At 55.6% G+C, this 17,407-nt stretch overlaps 1 protein-coding gene across 1 annotated transcript in view; it reads left to right on the plus strand.

The window, feature by feature from the left end:
* Positions 1-13,423, plus strand: part of POLR1A (RNA polymerase I subunit A) — a 77,993-nt gene extending 64,570 nt beyond the window's left edge. Inside the window, exons 28-34 of the mRNA XM_080685128.1 lie at positions 5,334-5,460; positions 6,779-6,889; positions 7,581-7,880; positions 8,746-8,946; positions 10,635-10,752; positions 11,578-11,742; positions 12,036-13,423. Coding sequence (XP_080541254.1) covers positions 5,334-5,460; positions 6,779-6,889; positions 7,581-7,880; positions 8,746-8,946; positions 10,635-10,752; positions 11,578-11,742; positions 12,036-12,136 — 1,123 coding nt within the window. The 3' untranslated portion in view covers positions 12,137-13,423. The remainder of the gene's footprint in view (positions 1-5,333; positions 5,461-6,778; positions 6,890-7,580; positions 7,881-8,745; positions 8,947-10,634; positions 10,753-11,577; positions 11,743-12,035) is intronic.
* Positions 13,424-17,407: the final 3,984 nt, after the last annotated feature.

Raw genomic sequence — 17,407 nt, forward strand, 5'->3', positions numbered from 1 at the left:
GGAAGAAGGTGACCGCAGAGAGAACGGCCCGCCACAGCGGTGCTGCTGTGATGTCGGGCCGGCACTAGGTGTTCATTTCTGACATGATGTGATTCCAGGCAGATAATGTAGTTCCTGGTACTTGTATCTCCTGGTGATGAGCAGTACACCTGTGGCCTGCTGCTTGTAAATGCCAGTTCTGTAACTGGGTTACCTCCAGCTTCTTGCAGAGAAATCCTGGTTGCCTTCTGGTAGGAAGAATGAACATCCTTTTTCTCTCCAGTTCAAGTCACTGTTGGACATTTGAAAAGCACGGGCCACAATGCTGAGTACACAGGAATGGGAGGTGGGCACATCGGGGTGGGACCAGCCAGACAGAGTCAACAAAGCCCTTTTGATTGGCCAGCTGACCCCACATCGAGGAGAGCAAACTCGTGGCTGCAGGGCCTCGCAGGTAACAGGCCGGAGAGGCAGGTTGGGAAGCTCCCGGCAGACTGGAGTGCGCAGAACCTGCCTCCAGGGCGAGGGAGTGTGAGCCGGGGAGCCCGATCTGGTTTACAGAAGAAGAAAGTCCCCGCCCCCATCTTTCTTCTGTCTTTGGTTGTTCAGTTACTTGCTTTTATTTTTACAAATAAGTTTCCTGATTTTTAAATATCAACAACCAATTCATATCTTTTTAAAAGCCTGGTATGGCCCAAATAGATCCCATCTGTTGGCGGGATTTGGCCACGGACCACAGACCACCTGCCTCTAACTTAGACCGCCTGGCTGTCTCTAAGCTGCTCAGAGAGAACCAATGGCAGAGAAGCAGCGGAAAGTCCATGAGTTCTCTTGTCCCACAAACGTTGCCCAAGTGACGCCCACTCAGAGGCCGGTCATGAGGCAGCGTGGCCAGGAGAGAGCAGCTGTCCTCTCCCCTGAAGAAGTGAGCTGGCTTAGGGCTGGGCCCCTAAAGCAGGTGGCATTTAGGATTATGGGTATTGTGGCAGATGGGGAGCTCGGACGTGAACTCAGCCCTCTGGATCCTGTCCTGGTGCATGTGAGTCCTGGGTAAGGCTGTCACTGGCTGGGCCTCGGGAACACCTCCATCGCTGTCCACCTGGGTAAGAGGTTTGTTCTCTCAGGCGGGCCCGTGCTTTCCTGGTGCTGGGCCATGTCCCAGGAGACCCATCTGTGCTGCAGCCTGCCAGCTCATTAATTACCAGGGAGGAGATGCCTCCCCAGGGCCTGCATGTGTGTGCTGGCCACGCAGCCCTTTTCTGGGAAATGGGAGTTAGGACCACGTGGCCTCTTGAGCATTATCAAGAACGTGGAGTTGGATGTTCTGCCCCATTTCTAGTCATCTTGAGGTCTGTAAGCAGGTGGGTCTGCAGGAGGCCAGGCTGTGTGGAGAGTTACCTTTACTTGCCTTATCTTGGGGAGTTGAAAGTACATTACTTTTTTTTTTCTCAGAGAGGAAGGGAGAGAGAAAGAGAGAGAGATATCAATGATGAGAGAGAATTATTGATTGGCTGCCTCCTGCACCCCCCCTGCTAGGGATTGAGCCCTCAACCCAGGCATGTGCCCCTGCCTGGAATGGAACCTGGGACCCTTCAGTCCGCAGGCCAACACTACCCACTGAGTCAGACCAGCTAAGCGAAAATCTATCACTTTTTTAAAATTTCTTCTTGATGAAGGACAGGCTTGGCTTCTTCCAGCAGTGAAAGACTTTTACAACTCCCACTTTGTACTTTGCTTGTGCACTTGAAAAGCTGTGATAAAGCATGTGCAGTAGCTCTTGGTGGAGCTGCTCTGTGACTTCAGCAGAATGGGCCCGAGGTGAGGGAAGGAGCCGAAAGTGGGCTGGGGCATGGCTAGGACCCCTGTTGTCAGGTGTGGGCAGTGAAGCCCCCAGTAAGGCCTCTTACAGACCACAGGAAGTGTGCGTGTGCTGCAGAAGCGTGACCCTCCCACACACAGCTGCTTCTCCTTCATTTCTCCCTCCTCTCTCCTGCCCCCTTTTCTCTCTTCCCTTCCCTCCCTTTCTTCCCTTCTCCCCCAGCTGGGGATCATGACACTTTTCTTTAATTCAGATATAATTGACATTATAGTAGTTTCAGGTGTGCAACACAGTGACTCGACATTTTTGTACATTGTGAAATGTCACCACAATAAGTCTGGTCACCATCTGTCACCTTACAAAGTTAATACTATATTTTTTACTATATTCCTCAGGCTGTACACTACATTCCCGTGACTTATTTTATAACTGGAAATTTGTACTTCTTAATCCCCTTCACCCATTTCTCCCCCTTCCTCCAGCCCTCTCTTCTCTGGCACCACCCATCTGTTCTGTGAGTCTGGGTTTTGATTTTGTTTTTTAGATTCCACATGTAAGTGAAATCACATGGTATTTGTCTTTCTCTGTTGACTTATTTCATTTAGCATAATACCCTCTAGGTCCATTCATATTATCACAGATGGATTTCATTTATTATTATTATTATTATTATTATTATTGTTATTATTATTATTTTAGAGAGAGAAGAAGGGAGAGGAGTAGAGAGATAGAAACATCTATGAGAGAGAAACATCATCAATCGGCTGCCTTCTGCAGGTCCCCTACTGGGGATCGAGCCCACAACCTAGGCACGTGCCCTGACTGACTGGTGGATCGAACCAGTGACCTCTTGGTTCATGGGTCGATTCTTAACCATTGAGCCACACCAGCCAGCTCATTCTTTTTTTATATAGATACTCAGTAGTAGTCAAATTGCTGGATTCTTTTTTGAGGAACCTCCATATTATTTCCCATAGTAGCTGTACCAATTTACATTCCCACCAACGGTGTATGAGGGTTCATGAGACTATTTTAACACAGATAGGAAACAAACTATATAGATACACAGTGACACATATTCGTACTGGCAGGTAGCTTTGAACACTTACGTAAATTATCTGGGCGGGGGGGGGGGGTGGGTGGGAGGGGTGGAGAAGTAGAAAGAGCCTTGAACTAGGGTCAGGAAGTGTAAGATCTGGCCTCCGGTCCCAGCCATGAAAGGACCAGGCGAGCCATCTGCAGTTAGCGCTTCTGTGAGTCCGACTTGGAAAACTGCAGGTGGTGGAGCTATTGGCAGGCACTTTCGGAAACAGCCAAGGGTCATGTTCTCTGTTTATAATCATTTATGTGGAATGGGAGCTTTCTGTGCAGCCTCCCCTGCTGTTCCCTTTCAGTTGCCACGTTCTGACTATCAGCCAAGCCTTCCCGGGCAGTCACTGGGGCCTTCGTTCCCTTGCTCTTGGCAAAATCACGGAAGGGCACACGGTTTGTACCTCCAGGACTCGCACACTGCAGCGTCTCTGCCACTTACCAGTCATGTGTTTAGTTTTTCACCTTCTCGTGTGTTCTGCACTAGTCCTGTTTGCCAAATTGGCAGGTGAGGTAGAAAGGATTCCCAACCAGGGAGATTAGAGAAGGCCTCTTGGAATAACATCTGCACTTAGACCCAACCTTGGGGTGGGGTGAGGTGGGGAATGCAGCTCCATGTTAAATAAGGGGCTGGGAAAATCACTAGCAGAACAAATGGCTTGAGCATGAGCTCATAGCATGCACAGAGGTGGGTGGGAGCAGATATGTAATTGGGGTTGAGGACAGTTGTGGGGGGACTTGGGATGCTGAAGGGAAGAGCCTCAGATGGGTGATATTGCCACAAAGTAACCACCTGGTGAGTCAAAGCAGCAAGCAGCCCCTGTGTGCAGGCCCAGTGCTTCACACGTGGTCCTCTCTCTCCGTCTCCCGCACTCTGCACAGTGGGTGGAAGGAGCTGGGAGTGGTCCCACTGTGCCAAGGAGCTCAGGCCCTCCTCTCTAGCTCAGGTGGAACAGGATCTTGAACCAGAGCCTGTCCTTTTAGAGACTTCGCTTCCCAGTTGGAGTCTCTTCCAAAGGTAAACCTGGCTTCCCCGCGTCGGGCCCTCAGCTCGGGCCCCAGTGCCTAGTGACCAAGCTCTTGCCCAGATGAGTAGGAGAGGAGCCCTTTTCTGCCCTTGGTAAAACTACATACAGCTAAGTTTTAAAGAATAATGAGGAGGAAGAGTGGCAGTGATTTTGTTTATAATTCCCCCAATAGTAAACATTTGACCTGCCTGCTTCTCACATTAAGACTCTAAACTCCTGGCTTTCATCCTTACTGTGCCCCTGGGCACAGTAAAGGCTCAATACTGGCTGGCTGCCTGGACACCGGAGGCACCTGGTACTTTACATAATTAAGAGCAGTCCAGCTCTACCCGGTTTGGTTCAGTGGATAGAGCACTGGCCCGCAGACTTGAAGGGTCTCAGGTTCGATTCTGGTCAAGGGCATATACTTTGGTTGCAGGCTCAATGATTCCAGCGTGCGTGTGGGAGGCAACCAACCAATGTGTCTCTCACATCTGTTTCTGTCTCCTCTTCCCTTCCATTCTCTCTAAAAATCAATGGAAAAATATCTTCCGTTGAGGATTAACCAACCAACCAAAGAGCAGTCCATTTGGTATGGTTGCAGCCTGATGAAGCAGGTAGAGAGTAATAAACACAGAAGCAGGGGTGCGGTAGAGTGGGATGGGATGAGTCCCTAAGGGAACAAAAAATATCTCAGGAGGAAGGGGCGGGGGCAGGAAAGGCCCCCTAGGCTGTGCTTGAATTGGTTCTTTTAAATTGGTTTGCTTCTAACCTGATGACAGGATTTATTGCCACAAAGTAAGTTATTATTGCCTTTGAAATTCCAATGAGCTTGTCCACATCTTAGCTCTTTCATCAGATTGCTGGGCTTGCACACCAAGGAGACAGGAGTTACCAGGCCTGAGCTGTCCCACTTTCTGGAGATGCAGGGGCGGGCAGGCAAGGCGGGCAGGCAGGGGGAAGGCCCCAGTCCTGGCTGGACCCTCTCCTGTAGATTCGGCCCTTTGCTAGATGGCAGCCACAGCTGCACCAACAACTGTCACTTACTGAGCATCACTCCGCCAGGCCCTGTGGCAGGTGTCAGACATAGTGTGATTGCTAAGCCTTAAAACAAGATGCATGAAATATATTAATACCCACTTTTCACAGGCGAGGGAGTTAGACTGTCGTGCTCAGAGCCACACTCCCTAGGATGGGCAGAGCATGTGTTCAGAGCAGGCCTGGCAGGCCGGGGAGCCGTGTTCTTTCTGACATGCCATGTACCATTCAGAAACAGCAAGAGGGAAAATGTGAGCTGACAGGGGAGGCCAGGTTTTGGAATAGCCCCAACCAATATCAGCCTACGTGGTGTGCAATCCTCGAACAGAACATCCTACCCCTGCAGCAGGGGGGAGTGGAGATGCTGTTCCTGAACAGTCTGCATGGCCTTCTTGCTTTAGATTCTTTAAAATCCTGATGGAGTCCATCAGAAAGAAGAATAACAAAGCGTCAGCTTTCAGAAGCGTGAACACTCGAAGAGCTACCCAGCGGGATCTGGACAACGCGGGGGAGTCAGGGAAGACTCCGGTGAGTGAGTGAGTCCCTCAGGGGTCCTTGGGGACTGGCCCAGGGAGGGTCTTCTCTCCTGGGACGGGTCCATGACTGTTTTCAGGGCTCCTCAGTCCCTCCCTGATGTTGGCCCATCTCTCCACTTAGCATTTATCTGCTGTGCTGAGAGCTGAAAAGCAACATTGACTTTTCAGGTCTGGCAGGCCATGCAGGGGAGCAGCGTGGTCTGGTGGGCTGTATAAGGGAGCAGCATGGTCTGGTGGGCCATGCAGGGGAGCAGCGTGGTCTGGTGGGCCATGCAGGGGAGCAGCGTGGTCTGGTGGGACATGCAGGCAAGCAGCGTGGTCTTGTTGGCCCTGGGCAGGGCCCCAGGTCATTCATCTGTCTGTTCCTAAGGATTCCACTCCCATCCCCTCCCCACACCCCGCCCCAAATTGATTTTTTTATCCTGAGGATAGACTCAAAGTAATGGTACCTGCTGGGCTTTTGGAAGTTCTTTTTGGGTTTCATTGTTCTCTGCCTTCGACTTACCTAGGCCCAATGCACTGAGGCCAACAGGTCTGGCAGGGACCAGAGGCATTTTGAAGCAGGGAAGTTGGACTTTTTGGCCAAAAAGGAAGGAGCAAGGGAAAGCCTTTGGAGCCAAGGCAGTGCGGGGGCAGGTCCCTTAGTGTCCTCTGAGCCAGGGTTTGTTGGGCTGTACTTAGTTGGGGCTGCAGCAAAGACAGGCACTGCCCCTGCCTGCTCTGTGACCTCAGCTGTGCCACCTCCTCTTTCTGGGCCCGTCTCCTCATCCCTAAACTGAGGGACTGGCCTCGACCAGAGAGCATTCTGGGTCTCCTGCCATGGACGTCTACCAGTTGGCTAATTCAAGCAGAGATGGGCATGGACTGTTTTTGAAAGGCTGCCCAGTCCTTATCATTAAATCACTCAGAAGGAGACTGAGAAAGTAGGAGCCAAGGTCAGAAAGAGAAAGGTATAAATACTTGGTTTTTAAGATGCTCAATATTCCACCATGACAACCCTTACTCTTCATCTCCACATGCAACAAAATTATCTGGAACAATATTTTGCACCATCTCTTTTTAGTGACTTGGAGAGTCTGGGCCCTTTAAAAACTTTTTTTAAATGCAACATTTTGCAGGTGGTCCATGTGAAAACAGAGACCAAAGAGGAGCTGTAGAATCAGGGTTACACAGAGTAGATGCTGGGTGGATGCCCTGGGTTGGGTGGGAGGGTAGGTGGGAGGTAGGTGCATCAGTTGGTGGGTGGACAGATGGATTCCCCGGGCAGTGGGAATTGGAGCGAATCTTGTTCCTCCTGGGCCTCACCACAGGGAGAGCAGGAAGGCGAGGAGGGAGAGGAGGAGCACATTGTGGACGCCGAAGCGGAGGAGGGAGACGCCGATGCTTCTGATGTCAAACGCAGGGAGAAGCAAGAGGAGGAGGTGAGGGGACTTGGGCTAGGGTGAGGGGCTGTGGTCACACTCCCCTCCTCCGTCAGACCTAAAAGGTCATTCCTGACACATAAGGCTGCTCCTTTGTCTCTGCTGGGACCTGTCAGGAACCTTGAAGCCAGACCAGCCTGCCCTCACACCTCAGCTGAGAAGAGGGTGTTCTCGGGGCAGGCATCGGGCGGTGCCATCCAGGGCTGCCCTGTGGGTCTGGCTGCCCTGGACCTGAATCAGTGCCTAGGACCCAGCGGCCTTTGGCAAGGAGGCGAAGTCAGGCTGCCTCCTGTTTTTTTTGTTTGTTTTTGTTTTTTTTAAAATATATTTTATTGATAATTTACAGAGAGGCAGGGAAAGGGATAGAGAGTTAGAAACATCGATGAGAGAGAAACATCGATCAGCTTGCCTCCTGTTTTTAAAATGAAAAGATAATACCTCTGTCCACTCCCCCAAACCAGTCCTCTGGTGTCATGGTGGCTTAAGGACAAAGGGCAGGGTGGGGGCTCTGAGGGAATTCACAAGGTGAGGGTGAGGAGGGGCATGGGCACTGGGGGGCCAGCGGGGCAAGGAGGATGGCGGCCCAGGCCACAGGAACAGGTGGGGCCCGGGTGTGCCCGTCAGATAAAGCTTCTGCAGACAGCCAGAGCGATGGTGGGCCCAGCGACAGCCTGCGCTCCGTCCCTGCCAGGTCGACTATGAGAGTGAGGACGAGGAGGAGGGGGTGGAGAATGACGACGAGGATGTGCCAGAGGAAGGAAACGTCCGTGGGGAAGGCGCCCCCACGGCCCAGGAGCAGGATGAAGAGGTGGGCTCAGGCCCCGAGGAGAACTCGGCCCCTGCTCCACCCTCGAGGCAGCCCCGGAAGCTCAGCAGCAGCCAGGAGCCCCAGGGAGCCGAGGCCGTGGAGCGCCGGGTGCAGGCCGTCCGGGAGTCCCACCCATTCATAGAGGACTACCAGTACGACGCCGAGGAGAGCCTGTGGTGCCAGGTCAGTGGTCAGTGCCACAGGTGGGAGTGGCTGGGCGGGGGGGAAAGCGGGCGGCGGGAGGGGCCTGCTGCTGGGCTGGGCGACCATTTGGGGCACGTGAGAGTTGGTGTGTCTCTCTTTAATCCCAGAGCCCTTAAGCTCACATGTGGTGACAGCTGTGGACCCTCTGCCCCAGATCAGGCCTCACACATTTGACTTACAAATCCCTAGAGGACCACTTCTCTGACTTCTCAGTAGGAGTGTATGTGGGGTCTGACCTGCCAGGCCCTATAAGGTGCTTTCACATGTCGCCTCATTCAGCCCCGGTTCGGCAGGTTGTCGGCACCTGTGGAAGCTGCATGGGGCCACAGGGTACTTACTTATTCCTGCCACCCGCTGCCTGCCGCCCTTGGTCTCTGACCTGGGACGTGGCTCCCTTGCAGCCGGTGGTGTGGATGCCCAGACAGTCCACACAGGGCTTTCCTGTGCCCTGACCCACTCAGGTTGCCCTATGGCCGTGCAGGCAGGAGTCACTGACCAGGATCACACACAGATCCCTGTGTTGCTTTGTGGTCACTGAAAGGGTAGCGAGGGCGATGTTGGGCAACGTGATTTTCACCATTCTCACCGACACCTGTGACCTATTGCTCCGCTGTTACCACCACGGTAGGGGACTGGAGATGGCTGCTCTGTATGGTCGGCTTAGCCACAGGTTCACCGTGCAGACACACTGACCCAGCTCCCCCAGCAGGGCCACCTGTCGCCGGCCGAGGTGCTTACTAAGAGGGCTTTGGAGCACCGCGGGGAACCCAGTTGGCGCGGCCTCTGCCTTCTTGCGGGGCTCGGGGTGGCCATCTCCCTGGGCTCAGCTCTCCTCCTCTGGCAGGTGACGGTGAAGCTCCCGCTGATGAAGATTAACTTTGACATGAGCTCCCTGGTGGTGTCCTTGGCCCACAGTGCTGTCATCTATGCAACTAAGGGCATCACGAGGTGCCTTCTGAATGAAACCACCAACAGCCAGAACGAGAAGGAGCTCATCCTAAACACAGAAGGAATCAACCTTCCAGAGCTGTTCAAGTATGCTGAGGTACGTCCCCCCAGGCCCTCTGCTGGCCTCTGAGGTACGGCCCCTGGGCCCTCTGCTGGCCTCCGAGGTACGTCCCCCCAGGCCCTCTGCTGGCCTCTGAGGTACGTCCCCCGGGCCCTCTGCTGGCCTCCGAGGTATGGCCCCCTATCCCTCTGCTGGCCTCTGAGGTACGTCCCCCGGGCCCTCTGCTGGCCTCCGAGGTACGGCCCCTAGGCCCTCCGCTGGCCTCTGAGGTACGTCCCCCGGGCCCTCTGCTGGCCTCCGAGGTATGGCCCCCCATCCCTCTGCTGGCCTCCGAGGTACGTCCCCCAGGCCCTCTGCTGGCCTCTGAGGTACGTCCCCCGGGCCCTCTGCTGGCCTCTGAGGTATGGCCCCCCATCCCTCTGCTGGCCTCCGAGGTACGGCCCCCCATCCCTCTGCTGGCCTCCGAGGTACGGCCCCCAGGCCCTCTGCTGGTGCACAGCCTGCGTTGCCTCTGCCTCGCACTCAGGGCCAGGGCCAGCTGCTCTGCTCTGGCCCTTGCTGAGCCGCTGGCACTTCTAGCCCAGGGTCCCCAAACCAAGTTGGCATGGCCTGGCCCACCTGTGTGGGATCTACAATGCGGGTAAGCCCAGTTACGGCTCGCAGTACAGAAACCTGCTTAACTGTAACCCCGTTTCTCAGACTAGTTTGAGTACAGATGCTTTTCCTTGACATTAAACCTTCTCAAAGCACAGTTGTAAGACAGAGTTGGCCGAGTGGCTGGCCTGGGAGCTGCTTACTTTATCTGGTGAAGCAGGCCCTAGGCATAGAGGTGATCCAGGCCCAGCCCCCAGGCCCGGCCGGCAGAGGCCCACGTTTCTGTCCCACCTGCTCCGCCAGCAAGTCTATCCTTTCGTCTGAGCTCTCCTGGCTCCTCCCACCTCCCTGAGTCCCCCCATGCTCTGAGATTGTCTCAGCCCCTGGGCACAAGTGTTTCCCACAGAATACTGGGAGCTGGGACCCCTCTAACCAGGGTCCTCTAGTCCCCAGCAAGCCGCAGAGCTCTCCCGCCTCGCAGACTTACCCTACAGCAGCTGCCCACAGACGCCCCTTCTGCCCTGGACCCTCTCACCACATCTTCCTCCGGAAGACAGAGCAGGAGGGCTCACGCCTGCTGAGAGGCAACCAGGGCGAGCTCTGTGTCATCCTTGCGAGTTTGTTTAAACAAGCCCAGACGAGCCCCCAGGTCCTCCGAGGTCTTTTGTGGGGGTGACTGCCATCTCATGGAGCCCCATCGGGCCCCCAGGGCAGTCGAACTGGACCCTGACGAGGCCCAGGTTACGCCCTGCAGCTGACTGTCCCTGCTCAAGTGCCCTGAACAGGTGTTTGTACTTCCACTAGGGAACTTTCCTCACCCATCGAGGGTGTCTCGATCCTAGGAAACTGGTCTTTCCGTTAAATAAACAAAAACGAAACAAAAAAAATACCTTGACTCTAAAGCGGGCGCCAAGTCCCTTGGCTCTGGCAATGAGGAGCAGACCGGGGCCCGGCCAGTGTCCTGTCGGCAGCTCAGCCCACACTGTTTCCTCTGGATTATCCTGGGCCACATGTTGGCCACTTTGTCATCAGTTGTGCTCGACTGCCAGACAAGGAGAGAGCAGCCTGGGTGTCGCCTGTGGAGGTTGCAGAGGCCGGGCCCTCCCAGTCAGTCCCTCCTTACTCCCCAGGTCCTGGACTTGCGCCGCCTCTATTCCAACGACATCCATGCAATGGCCAGCACGTACGGCATCGAGGCCGCCCTGCGCGTGATCGAGAAGGAGATCAAGGACGTGTTTGCTGTGTATGGTAAGAGACTGCGGACACGCATTGGGAGATTCGGGTGTCGTCCAGCAGCGCCGGGGAACTGAAATGGGGTACCATGAGCATGTAGCTGTAGGAGGCCCTGAGAGTGACCATGGGGAAGGGGCGACTTGTGTTTCAGTGTCGTGTGGCAAGTCCCATCATCGAGGGCCACCACTTGTGTCTCACCTGCCGGCCTCTGAAAGCTTCTGCCTGATAACTGTTAGGTCGCACAGCAAGAGCCAGGCCAGGAGACATGAGCGTTTAAGAAACTGTATTACATCCTCTCACCGCAGCTGAGGCCAGGTGTCGGCGGCGTCAGCACCGAGGAGTGTTTATGTCCTGGAGAGGGGCTGGGTCGGGCTTTCACCCTCAGCTGGGGTAGCTGCCCGAACAATGGGGCACCCTGGGAAGACAGCAGGATGTCTGTGGGCACAACTCGGTCAGGCAGAGGGGAGCGCGCGAGTCGGCTGGGGAGTGTATCCTCTGCAGGTGCAGGCCGTTTGCTTCAAGCTACGGGGAAAAACTTACAACAGTACATGTCAGAGAGCAAACCAGGGGCAGCACATGCTAACAACAACTTGGCCTGTCCAGCCCTCAGGGTTTCAGTTCTCGAGTGAAAGCAGTGCTGTCACTTCTCACACCCCATCTGGAACCTGTTTCCCTGTTTCCTGTGTGGCTGTGGCGGCGGAGCAGGGAGGCAGTGTAGTGAGGGAGAAGGGGGGACAGGCCCGGTTAGGGAGGGAATACGTGCTGGAGCTGGGGGTGGAGCCTGTCGGGAGCCACTGCCCCAGCACTGCATCCTTCCTGACATTGCTGCCCATGTGACAGGCATTGCGGTTGATCCCCGCCATCTCTCCCTGGTTGCCGACTACATGTGCTTTGAGGGTGTTTACAAGCCGCTGAACCGCTTTGGGATCCAGTCAAGCTCGTCCCCTCTGCAGCAGATGACGTTTGAGACCAGTTTCCAGTTCCTGAAGCAGGCCACCATGCTGGGTCAGTGTGGGCGGGGCGGCCCTCCTGAATCTGCTCCGGACAAGCGGGCTGTTCTTGGGGCACCTTTCCACACGCCTTCGCCTTTCCCAAGCGAGATCTCATGGAGGAAGCGGTTGGGGAGGGTGGCAGCAGGCAGGAAGCGCCTCTGTGTTGTTTTGAAGGGAAAAGGGCCTTCTCTCAAGTGCAGGGCAGTTAGCCTCCGGGACCTTGGGCTGCTCCAAAGTGCCCCGTCCAAGCCTTCACACGACCCCCAGCTCCTCCCTCAGCCACCTAACACGTGCTCTGTCCCCCAGGATCCCATGACGAGCTGAGGTCTCCTTCCGCCTGCCTCGTGGTTGGGAAAGTTGTCAAGGGCGGGACAGGCCTGTTCGAGCTCAAGCAGCCCCTGCGATAGCCGCCACAGCCGGCTGTCTGGCCTGGAGTGGCCCAGAGGCCCCGGGAGGGCCGGCCTGGCCTGCCCTTCGGTGAGAACCAGGAGACCGGAACCCGGCGGTCCAGTGACAATGCAGAGCACAGCAGTGATGCTGGGTTCGGAGGAGCAGCTTCCCCAGGAAAGTGCTAGCTTTGGTCATCCTCACCCTCTCCATCTCAGGACGTACACAAGTTTAGCAAATCCCCGAGGCCCTCCGAGGGGAGGGCCCCCTGTGCTGCAGGAAACTTAGAGGTGAGAGCCCTGCTCCTCCAGGTAGGAAGGTGAGGGCCCGTTGCCCTGAGCAGCCAGTGACTGCAGGCGGGATCCTGGGCTCCGGAGAAGGGACAGCCGCCGCCCACGCCCGGCCCTGCGGACAGAGCCCACCACCCACGTCCGGCCCTGTGGACAGAGCCCGCCGCCCACGCCCGGTCCTGCAGACAGAGTTCGCCACCCACGTCCGGCCCTGTGGACAGAGTCCACCGCCCACATCCGGCCCTGTGGACAGAGCCCGCCGCCCACGCCCGGTCCTGCGGACAGAGTCCACCACCCACGTCTGGCCCTGCGGACAGAGCCCGCCGCCCACGCCCGGCCCTGCGGACAGAGCCCGCCGCCCACGCTCACCCCTGCTGCACCAACCCTGCGGACAGAGCCCGCCACCCACACTCGGCCCTGCGGACAGAGCCCGCCGCCCACGCCCGGCCCTGCTGCACCAACCCTGCGGACAGAGCCCGCCGCCCACGCTCACCCCTGCTGCATCGGTCCTGTGGACAGAGTTCCCCAGACTCCACCTAGGCTCTTTCCCTGGGCCAAGCACAGGGTGGCACAGACCTCCATCCACCCAGCTTCTGGGCCTGGGCCAGGGCCGTGGCCCTGCTGGCATGTGGCCACATGTCCTTCTAGGCCAGATTAGCTCTGAGTCTGGGCTGGTCTCTCCAGGGCCCCAGCAGCTCACCCTACACGTAAAACCCTGTCGCCAGCCAGGCTGCACTGTTGGAACGAGTTGCTTGGCTGTCTTTCTCTGGCTCTGCTCTGAGGCCCACGCTGCTCTGTGCAGACCCTGCTCCGTCTGGCCTCCCGTGGTCTCTGGCACCACAGCCAGGGGCCCTGACGTGAACTTAAAAGTCAGGACTGTACGAAGGCTCAGTAAAACCAGAGGCTGTTTCTATTTTTGTCTAAGGTTATTCCAGCTCAGGCTGAGTAATAAACATCACTGGAACTAGCTATTGGGAGAGAAAAAAAAATTAAAGCTTGGGTTTTTTTTATTCTTTCCTTGGTTTGTGGTTTCTGCATTTGTGATTTGAGAGCTCAGGACTGGGATTTCTCAGCACAGTCCCTTCTCGGCTCCTCTTCCTGTTCTTGGCAGAGGACCTGGGGGAGAACTCAGCTCCACAGCCTTCCCTGTGACCCCAGCCTGCCCCTTCCGCTGCAGCCTGCCCTCCTGAAGCCCGTTTCTGGCCCCAAGGCCAGGAGAGAGGAAGCCGGGGGGAGGAGCTGTGCGTCTGGGTGGGGAAGAAGGCCTTGCTGGGGGGAGTGACCACACTGCTTCCTCTAGACATGTGACAGAAGCCAGCTGGGCCTCCCCTGCCCACACTGGGGAAACCCCCAGGAGCAGGGCTCGCCAGCTAGGGTACAGGAAGAAGGGTCCCGTGAGCCCTGCACCACAGGGGAAGCTGCGTCTTGAAAGTAAGGGGCCAAGCCTACTTAATTTCCCCTCATCCCCGATTGTGGGAGCCAGTCAGTCCTCTGTGGTCTGAGGCACATGGCTGCCCAGCCCCAGGGCCGGGCATCAGCACAGAAGAAAACTCAGCGCCAGGGGGCTGGACACAGACAGGCCGTGACCTGTGTCCAGAGAGAGGTGGCCTCTGTCCTTCCTGCCCACTCCTTCCAGGTGTTTCCTGTGTAGCTGAGTTTCTCTCCTAGAATATTCTTATTCCTGGTCTGGGAGCAGACATGTAGAGCTTTCCTGTGGTGGCCAGGAATCTCGCCCTGCTCCCCTCAGTTCAGCAGCCTCGTGGGCGGCCTCCCTTCTGTTTAAGACGGCATGCTCCCTGGAATACTCAGTCCTGGAAATGCTCTTCTCTGAGGGCACATTTGATTTTTTTTGAAACATAAGTAGGCCCACACCAGAACGGATGAAGAGGATGGGTCTAGCTACAATATTGTTCTCTAATCCCAGTGGCCTGGAGAGTGAGTGGCGGGGCTCACAGGCCTCAGCGCAGCTGTGAGCTCCTGGGACCCTGAGGTGGGCCGCAGCCAGCGCTGTCGGAGGTCCTCCCCTCAGGTTCCAGGTGGCAGCGCCCACCCTACTCGCTTGCTTGTAACAGATTGTGTGCGTTTAGGCTGACTTTCTGGGTTCTCATCAAGAACACTACCAGCTTGATTACAAGTCCCCTGTGAATCAGACATTTCCTGTCCGAATCGGGAGGAATCCAGGCACGTCGGAAGTACCTGGTCTCTGCCCCATCTGGAGCTGGAGCTCTCCTCTCTAGTCCCCTGCCCCCAGGTAGAAGCCGAATGAATACAGGGTGGGCAAACTGGTTTACAGTTATCAGTGCACAAAACACAGTTTATTCTTGTACTATTTATTAATTACTGTATTTTCCAGACAAACCATTGTGGACCCACTTTGCCCACCTGTACGTGTAGGCTCCTCCCCGCCTCCCTGCTCCTTCCAGCCGTTACTCTGATAAACCACTTTTGGTGAAAGTGTCGGCTCCTGTGTGTGTGCCCATTGCTGGCTGTGGGTGGGTGGGTGGGGGAGGGGGAAAGGGTGTGGGGGTTTAACAAAATTTACCATCTTAACCATTTTTAAGTGTGCAGTTGAATGGCATTAGGTGGTTACATTGTTTTGTATCCACCACCACCATCCCTCCACAGAACTCATCCTGCAAAACTGAAGCTGCCCATTCCACACTCCCCATTCCTCTCCCACTCCAGCCCCTGGCAGCTACCATTCTCCTTGTTTCTGGATTTGACTATTACCAATGGAATCATATTGTGTTTCTCCTTTTGTGATTGGCTTATTTTGCTTAAAGTGACGCTTCATCCATGTCCCATGTGTCAGAATCCTCTTTTTAAGGCTGAATAGTGTCCCATTGTGTGTATAGAACATTTTTTAGTTATCCATTTATCCATTTGCTTCCACCTTTTTGCTGTTGTGAACACTGCTGCTGTGAACATGGTGCACAAATATCTCAAGTCCCTGCTTCCAATTCCTTTGAGTTTCGACCCAGACAGAATTGTTGGGTCACACGGCGATTCTGTTTTTAATGTTTTGAGGAGCTGGCCATATTGTTTTCCACAGTCACTGTACCATGCTACATCCCCACCAACAGCACACAAGCACAGCGTTTCTGATTTCTTCACCCCCTCGCCAGTATCTATTTCCTGATTCTGTAAATAAATATACATGTAGGTTATAGATAGTAGCCGTTCTAGTAGCTGTGAGGTAATACGGATTAGATTTGGGTGGTTTTAATCAGATGTTGGGGCCCTTCATGATCTGCACCTACACAGAGTGAGGAATGACTTAGGAGTTGTCAGCCAAATGATATATGGCTGCTTGCCCATCTCAAATTTGGAGCCTACGATTGGATCGGGCTGTGAGGGTCCTGAAGTAGGAAAGGCTGGTACTTTAAAGGCTGGTTAGGTGACATGCTGTCCATCAGTGGCTTCTGTGCAGACTGCTGAGTGGGGGGCCGGGCTGCAGGGTGGGAGGCATTGCACCTGTGCTTGGTCCCGCAGCTCTCCCAGCCCTGGGGCACCTTTATCTCCTGCCTCATTTACAAAGGGCCCTTCCTTCAGTCCCAGCCTCCAAAATAATTGGAAATTTCAAAATTCCTACGGCATCCAGTCCCGCTTTGTACCGAAGTCCACTGAGAGCAGAGGTTCTTAACTCAGCATTGGAGCCACCTTGGGAGCTTGTGTTTTTTTAAAAACTGATTCCCAGGCTCCTCTCCCAGAGAATCTGATATCAAGGCTGGGTGTGGCCTGGGCGCTGGCGGAGCCCAGGAGTCTCGTGTGCAGCAGGTGGAGAACCCACGGCTTGGAGGAAGCTCTACTTAGTGCCTGTCACAGCTGCCATCGCCTCCCTGAGGTGTGATGAGCTGAGGAGCGAGTCATTGGCACCTGGTTTCCCCACTAAGATCTTGAGCTCTGACCCGCCCTCCATAAGGAGTGTGCATATGATAGCGCTCTCAGGGCGCATGTGCACATCTGCCAGGAGACGGGGTTGGCAGGATGCCCATCAGCTCCTCCTTGCCAGGGAGGGGGCTGCTTGCTCAACCTGAACTCCTGCCAGCAGAGCCCCTGCAGGGCAGGAGGGGGGCACATGACCAGAGGATTTCTTAGAAGCCGCTCTGAGAAGTTTCCCTTTAAAAAGCTAAGCCTTGATTATTTAATGAAGATCGCACCTCACGTTCCCTGAGCAGCACTTGTCCTCCCAGGAGTGTGACCAGGGCGCTCAGGTCAGTCCAGAGCTCCCTCCCGCTCTGGTCTGTCACAGGCCCAGGGAGCAGCCAGATGGTACAGGGAACAGGGCTGGGCGCCTCTGCGCATCTTGACTGCCTCCGGTGTCACAGGCTGCTCAGGTGACTGCCCGTGAGCAAGTCTAGAAAACAGATTTGGGCTCAGAGGTCTGGAAGGCATGTTCCAACCCAAATATCCTGACCGTTCCCCTGCCACCCTTCCCTCCTCCATCCTGCACCCACCCAGCTTGGATGCCCACTGCACAGACACCCAGGGGTGCAGGAGCTACTGCACGGGTTCTTACCTTGGAGCTCGTTAATCCAATGCCCCAAACAGACAAGCCAGCAGGAAATCGGCCTCACCATGGCCAGGCCCAAGGCTGAGCCACCAGGCTTCATGTAGCTGGCACACCCTGCTGCAGCCCCCCACTTGGGTAGGACCACGGCTCACTCTGCTAGCAGCAGCAGGGCTTTGGGAGAGGGCCAGAGGGAGGGAAATCAAGAAAGAACCAGGCCCAGGCTGGCATCACTACCCCTCCTCATGCGCACACTCACCCCACTGCTCCACCTTCCCCCTGAATTGAGAAGAGGCCGCTCTGGTTCAGCCAACATGCTGCTGGCTCTAGGTCTTTGCAAGTGGCTGTCAGCCTTGCTCAGGAGGCTGGTGTCCCTGCAGGAGGCTGCAGCTGGGGCTCACCGTGAAGGTTTCAGACACCACGGAGCTCAGCTGGACCACAGCAAACGCTCCTTCCCCGACCGTGACTCTTGCCTGGACACATGGCCCTGA

This window comes from Plecotus auritus, assembly GCF_963455305.1.
Source record: "Plecotus auritus genome assembly, chromosome: 8".
Lineage (NCBI taxonomy): Eukaryota > Metazoa > Chordata > Mammalia > Chiroptera > Vespertilionidae > Plecotus > Plecotus auritus.